Here is a 6866-nt window from a genome sequence, read left to right as displayed (position 1 = left end):
ACAAATAGGTCCTTTTCCCTTTTTTTTTTCTCTTTTGATGTCTTTGAAATACAGACCTAGCAGTGATATTAGCGAATCAGAGTATCTTATAGCCCTGCAGACATAATTCCAAATAGCGCTCCAGAACCGTTGGATCAGTTCACTACTCCACCAACAGTACATTAATGTCCCGGTTTTCCCACATTCCCTCCAACATCCAGCATTTTCCATTTCTGTCACATCAGTCACTCTGACAGGTGTGAAATGATACCAAAAAAGACAGTTTTAAAAGGAATCATACTGTGAGTCTGACAAAGAAATAAGAAAATGGGTTTGAAATAAAAAGTCCAGATGCATCCTGTGTAGGGCCATAGGGGTAGAATGTGGAAATGTGGCATGATGAGAGTTTGCCTCCTGCTGCCTTCCCGATGTTTATAACTTCCAGGCTTCCTGTCCCAGGAGTACAGCCCAGGGGAGCCAGAGTGGAGGACTTGGGGGGCAGAGCGGGAGGGGGTCCCCGTCCTGTTCCCTTTCCTGGGTGATGCGTCCTCAGGCAGCAGCTTGTGCCCCCAGCTCAAGGTCCCTCAGCCCTCCTCGGTCCCTCGGCTCCCACTGGCACTGCCACTTCCAGGTTTCAGTTTCTCCAGGGTCCGGGTCACAGTGGAAAGGCTGTTGGACACATGGCTTCTTATTCCTTAGGGAAGGGGGAAAACAAGATCAACATTAAAGACAGAAGAGAGACTCTGGGGGATGATGGGAGAAGAGACAGCCTGGTTACACAGGGTGGTTCCAGAGCCATCGAGAGGGAGTTAATGGCAGTGGGAGAGAAGCCCTGAATGAGGCAGGGCTTAGTGGGGAGGGGGGAGGTCTCCTACCTCCAGAATTCCTTGTATTTATTGGGGATTTATCTGGATGTGCGCTATCTTTCCTCACACATAATAGAAGAAAAGCTTCTTAAAGCAAGGATTGTTTCCTTTTGGTCTTTGTATCTCCAGGGTGGCGCAGAATGCCATAGGTGCTTAATAAATGCTGTTGGGGGGTCGATTAAGTAAAGGAGAAGGCAGGATCCTCCTTTAGAGGCATCTACACTGGCCTGTACCTGCTCAAGGTCCCCTCCTAAACTCCCTGATGAGGCCAGTCTGTCTCCACTTGGGATTCTGGAGCGCTGGGTCCCCTCTCTGGGCCGGGCTGGGACCAGGAGGGACTGTGGGGTCCCTCACACTTACCTTCGCTCTTCCCCTCACCGCTGGGGGCCCCTTCCTCCGCACTGTTCCCACGCTGGGGGTGGATCCTCAGATTCCCTGCAAGGGGAGAGGGATCTCAGTTTGGATAAGGCAGCCCCTTCCCCAATCCCCTGATCTAGGTCTCCCCGTTTCCTTGGCTATCCCCTATCTCACGCTGCCCCCGTCTGCACCTGGCATCCATGACTGAATGGTACATGGTACCACGTGGCATCTGCCACATGTAGGAGACCCTGTGGATGGAGCGCTGGCTCTGGCATGGGGACTCAAGTTCAAATTCAGCCTTAGACACTTCCTAGCTACGGGATCCTGGGCAAGTCAATTAACCTTTTTCTGCCTCAGTTTCCTCCTCTGTGAAAAGGAGCATATTAATATCTCTCAAGGTTGCGATGAAAATAAAATGAGATAATATTTGTGAAACACTCTGTAAGCTCTAATGAGCCACACAAATGGCAGCTTTTATTTGGATGTTTTGGATCCACTTCATTTTTTTGGTGTGTAATGAGAGGGATCAAGGACCAGCAAGAGATGGGCACCTGTAGGGAGGTTCCGCGACTGGCAGAAGCTGTGCTGGGTAGGAAGTGGGGGAGGGGGGCAAGGGGGAAGGGTAACGACTTTTTTCTAAATCTGTCTAAGAGTGTCTCTGGCAGGATGTAAGTCCTCGAAGGTATCCTTGTTGTCATAGCAACATTTAAACACATCTGTGAAGGCTTCAAACCCACACAGATGCAAACACGGGCAGCCTCACACAAACACACACACGTACACACTCACATGTTCACATACTCACATTCACACACACTCACATTCACACACTCACACAGACACAGACACACACACACACTCACACACACACTCACTCACACTCACACACAAACACACTTACACACAAACACACACACATTCAGTCACACACACACTCACACACACTCAGTCTCACTCACACACATACACACACCGTCACATACACACTCATTCACACATACACACTCACACTCACACACTCTCACACACATTCTCACTCACACACAGTCACACTCGCACACACACTCACTCATGCTCACACACGCTCAGTCACACACACACACACTCACACTCACGCACACAGTCACACACATACACTCAAACACAAACACACATGCAGTCACACACATACACACACACTCACACTCACTTACACACACTCATACACAAACACACACACACACACACTCTCACACACACACAGACACTCACATACACACACATGCACTGTCCATAGCTGCCCAAGCTCCTGAGAGCTCTTGGTCCCTCAATGAGGAGCCACAGGTAGCGTGATGTCTCTTTTGCAGATGAAGCAGCTGGTGATTACCCGGCTAGAAATGCTGGAGCTGTGTTTCGAGCCTGGGCTCCTGGGAGTAGCCTCTGACTACTGCCCTGAGTTGTTCCTCACCCCCCCTGCCCCATCACACAGCCCCACAGGGCCCCCCCATCAGCCCCATCACCCTCTTCCCTTCCCCGGGCCCAGGGGGTCAGGGGATACTCACCCAGGGAAGGCAGGAACCGATCCAGATTGAAGCGGGAGTTCAGAAAGGGATAGACCAAGATGAGGAGCCCTGCACGAGGGAGAGAAGCGAGCACCCGTGAGCCCCAGGTTCCACTCCACACTCTGCTCTCATCCCTCCCGGGAAGCCTCGGACAGTCACTGACCACTGAGTCCACACCCTCCACCCCCCAGAGCCGGAAGCTCACAGAGAAGCGGGAGGTTGCCCCGCTCCCGGAGGTGGCCGCTTAACAGTTAGAGGGAAACCCCAGCTTTCCGACTCCTGGCTGTGGGGCTGGGGGAAACTGGAGGCTCAGGGCTTGGCTGTTTGGAGAAGGACTCGGGTGTCCAAAGTGGGCCAGCAGTTGGGGGAAGATGGGTCATTGAGGAGGGAGGAGTTGGTGGGGAGGACGGGAGTGGCAGACAGAGCCTTCAGGTCCCTCTTTCCCCACCCTGGGCTCAGGTTGCCCAAGGCATGACTGCCCTCCCTCCCCTCCCCCGTGCCCTCTGCCTCTGGAAAGCCCGGCTCCTCCCCTGCTGGCTCTGGGCTCCACGCTTCTGATCTGGAACTTCAGGGTCTCATGATGGACTTTGTGGAAATCACCGATGAAGCTCTAGGATTTAAATCACAGCAAGCCCCTGGCGCCAGTGCTTGGGGAAATAAAGGGGGTCCCACAACTGCTTGGATACTCCCGGCCAGGGGTCTCCCTCTTGACCCACTGGGAGTGTTGACATGGACTAGAGAAGGTCAGAACTGAGGTGATCCTGCATCTATCTCCCTTGGCTTTAGAGGGGGAACCCTAGACCCCGAGGGGGGAACCTCAGACCCCGAGAGGGCAGCCCTGGCTCTTGCCTCCTCCTCCTCCTCTGATCGCTCTCCCAAGGCAGAGCTTGGCCTGTGTCTGGGTATGGGAGCTGTGGGGGGAAGGTGCCGCTGGTCAGAGGGATCGCCTGGGTCCCCATGACTCAGTAGGGCGACTCTCCAAAGCTCCCCCACCTCGGGGTGGGGGGAGCAGGACGGCTCCGGGCTTTCTGTCCAGGTCCCCACTCCCAGGGTTTCCATAAAGTGCTATCAGGGCCGAGCTGCATCAGAGTCCGGGACCTCATTGGGGGACACTCGGCCTTGCCCGGCAGAGGATGGGGTGGGTGATAAAGGGCATTGGTGCAGACCGAGAGGGGAGGCCAGGAAGGTCCAGGGTGTCCCCGGGTGTTCCTGAGTGAGACATGACAAGATCTGGGTTCGGTTTCCAAGGAGTCTCATTTGCGAGGCAGGTGAGGCTCACTGGGCTCAAGCCCAAAGGGAGCAGAGGAGGCTGGTGGGGAGAGTTCCCTATAGTGCGACCTGCCCCAGAGGGGAGCGGCCTGCTTGGTGGTGAGCCTTCTGTCCTTGGGGGTGCACAAACACTGCTGGGTGGGCAGGATCAGAGGGTTCCTAACTGGGGGGCCTCGGAACTCCCCTCTGGCCTTGGGGGTACACAAACACTACTGGGTGGGCCTTGAGCAGAGGATCCCTAACTTGGGGGGCCTTGGAGCTCCCCTCTGGCTTTGGGGGTGCACAAACACTGCTTGGTGGGCAGGATCAGAGGGTTCCTAACTCAGGGGGGCTCTTAGAGGCCCCTCTGGCTTTGGGGAGACCCTGAGGCTTCCCTGTGGGAGGCCAGGGAGGAGTTCGGGCCCCTCTGCCACGAGTCCTTTCCTGAGCGTGTGGAGCCTCAGCCTTTGGTTGCCGAGCTCCATCCCTGCCCCAGCAGGAGCGCAGCTTCCCTCCCCGGCCCCTCAGCACCTGAGAGATGGAGGCTGAGATAAGGGAACCTGAGAAGGGCTATTCTGTTTCCTTCTGGGCCAGGAGAACGAGGTCACGGTGACATCCAACACCAGGGGCCCAGCCCTGCTCCTTCCTCTCTTCCCCCGAAGCTGGGTCACGGGGCTGGCCTGGGAGCCCGGGGCCTGAATTCTGCCTTCTGCAACTCCCCCCATCTGCTCTCCCTATCCCTGGTACAAACCGCGTCAGGCAGGGGCTTCTGGGAGAGCCGTGGCCCGGGCTGGGCCTGGGCCTCCCTGAGCTTCCCAAGCCCCTCTCACCGGTGGGAAACCTGGCCAGCTTCCCCTCAACATCTCCAGGGACACGACACTCTCTGCCCCCGAGGCAGCCCCTCACTGCAGGTTGGCTCTGCCTCTTAGGACATTAGGTCTAGCTTCAATCTACCCAGATCCCCTGGGTCTCCCCCCTGCACTCCTTTGTTACTCCGGCCGCCCCTGGCCTCTGCCTCTCAAACGCCAAAGGGGTCGGGCAGCTGTTTGGGACCGAGGAGAAGGGGGTGGGGGGGCTCCACCTTTCCCTGCCCCCGCACATCCGCTATCCCAGTGGCTCCAAGGCCAGTAGGGAGGACTCAGGGTTCTTGCCTACCTTCCTTGGGAGCAGCTGGGAGCACTGCAGTGGGGAGGAGGGGAGCTACTGACAATGACCACAGGCTCTCAGCATCCTTGTGAAAGAGGAGTAAACTCATCCCCATTGCACAGAGGGTAAAACTGAGGCCCCAGGAGGTCATTTGGTGAGAGCCAGAATCAAATGCAAGTCCAGGGCCGGTTCCATTGTAGCATGCAGCCTCTATCTTATGCCCAGGGTTTCCTCCGGTTGTCTTTTATAAACCCACTGAATGAGGAGACTGTATCACAAGAGGTGTATACCTGTGGCTGGGCGGTGGGCTAGGGCAGCGGGGGGCCTCCCTCCCCTCCTCTTAAGGATCCAGGCCACCCCTTTGGCTTCTCTTCCTTCTCCCTCCCGGCCCCTTAGTCCCTTCCCCAAATGCCCCAAATGCCCCGTCCCCCTCCCTCCCCGCTGAGAGCTTCCCACTCACCAAGACCAGCGGCTCCGATGAAGATGCCCCCCACGGCCGCAGCCGTGGACGAGACGGACACCCCGATGATGATGCTGCCGGCCAGCAGGCCCAGGGCAGCGCAGGCCAGCTGCAGACAGCGCAGGTCGCGGCCGCTGATGGAGACGTCCATGTAGGGCTGGACCCCCGGCTCCTGGCTCCTGGCTGCAGGCACCCCTGGCTCCCCAGTGTGGGCACCCCTGGCTCCTGGCTCCCAGCTGCGGCTCAGGGCTCGGACGACTCCCTTGGGCAGGGGCTGGGCTCCGGCAGGCCCCTCAGCATCCCTCCTGGCCTGGAGTTCTGGCCCAGCCAGTCCCACCTTCCCCCACCTGTGCCCCCCTAGGGGCCCGGGTCCTCCTTTGCTTCTAATCTCAGCCCCTTTCTAGAAGGCCCCCTTAGGCTCACGGCGCTGTCCTGGTACCACTGAGGTGGGAGTCTGGCTTGGGCCTTGGAGGGCCGGGGGGCCGTGTCTCACCCGCAGAGAGCTTCCCTGAGCTTCCTGCCTGCTTCAGAGAGAGCTCAGGAAACCCCCCCCCCCCCACCTTCCATCCGCTCCTTCCAGGGGAGCTGCCGGGGCCCCTGTGATCCCGAGGGGGTGGGGGGGAGGAGCCCAGCTCACCGGGCTCAGGTTCTCCCAGAGATAAGGAACGGGGCTGCATTATGAATAAGGCCCAGGCAACATGAGCTGGGGAGTGGTTGGGATGGGCAGCAGGGAGACAGCGCCCGGGAGGCTGTTCCGGGAGGCTTCCAGGCCCTTGCTGAGACCAGGCAAAGAGCCCGGGATTGGGAGGGGGAGGCCGTCAGAGGGCCTGGGCCCAAAGCCCGATTGTACTTCTGAGCTGTGTGACCTGGACAAGTGCTTTCCCTGTGCCGTGGCCCAGCTTCCTCCTCTGTCAAATGGAGGGTTTGGAGCTCTCAGAGCCCTCTCAGTGCTGAGATTTTTCTGATACTGTTCTAAGGTCCCTCTCAGCTTTTCTATTCCTTATTCCTCTCAGAAGGTCTCTTTCAGACATTATTTGTTCCCCTGTTTTAAGCTCCCTCCCAGCCCTGACCTCCCCTATTCTAGGCCCCTCCCAGCTCTGAGATTCTCTGTTCTAGGTTATAAATCTACCCATCTCCAAAGCCAACTGCCCCCTACCCCTCGGACTCCAGCGTCACCGGCCAATTACTCCTGACACTCGCTGTGGACCCTGGCAGGGGGCCCTGGCAGGGGGATCTGTGTGTGTGTCTGGGAGGGAGCGGTAAGGG

At 57.6% G+C, this 6866-nt stretch overlaps 1 protein-coding gene across 1 annotated transcript; it reads right to left on the bottom strand.

Annotated features, from left to right (window-relative positions):
* Positions 1 to 563: 563 nt before the first annotated feature.
* Positions 564 to 5751, bottom strand: KNCN (kinocilin). Its single transcript, XM_003767554.1, has 4 exons — positions 5601 to 5751; positions 2747 to 2815; positions 1206 to 1280; positions 564 to 673 (listed from the first exon to the last, which is right to left on the bottom strand). The coding sequence occupies exons 1-4, from the start codon at positions 5749 to 5751 to the stop codon at positions 564 to 566; spliced, it is 405 nt and encodes a 134-aa protein (XP_003767602.1).
* Between the last annotated feature and the right edge of the window lie 1115 nt (positions 5752 to 6866).

Source organism: Sarcophilus harrisii, chromosome 4 (assembly GCF_902635505.1).
Source record: "Sarcophilus harrisii chromosome 4, mSarHar1.11, whole genome shotgun sequence".
Taxonomy (NCBI): Eukaryota; Metazoa; Chordata; class Mammalia; order Dasyuromorphia; family Dasyuridae; genus Sarcophilus; species Sarcophilus harrisii.
This window is presented reverse-complemented; position numbering and strand designations above follow the sequence as displayed.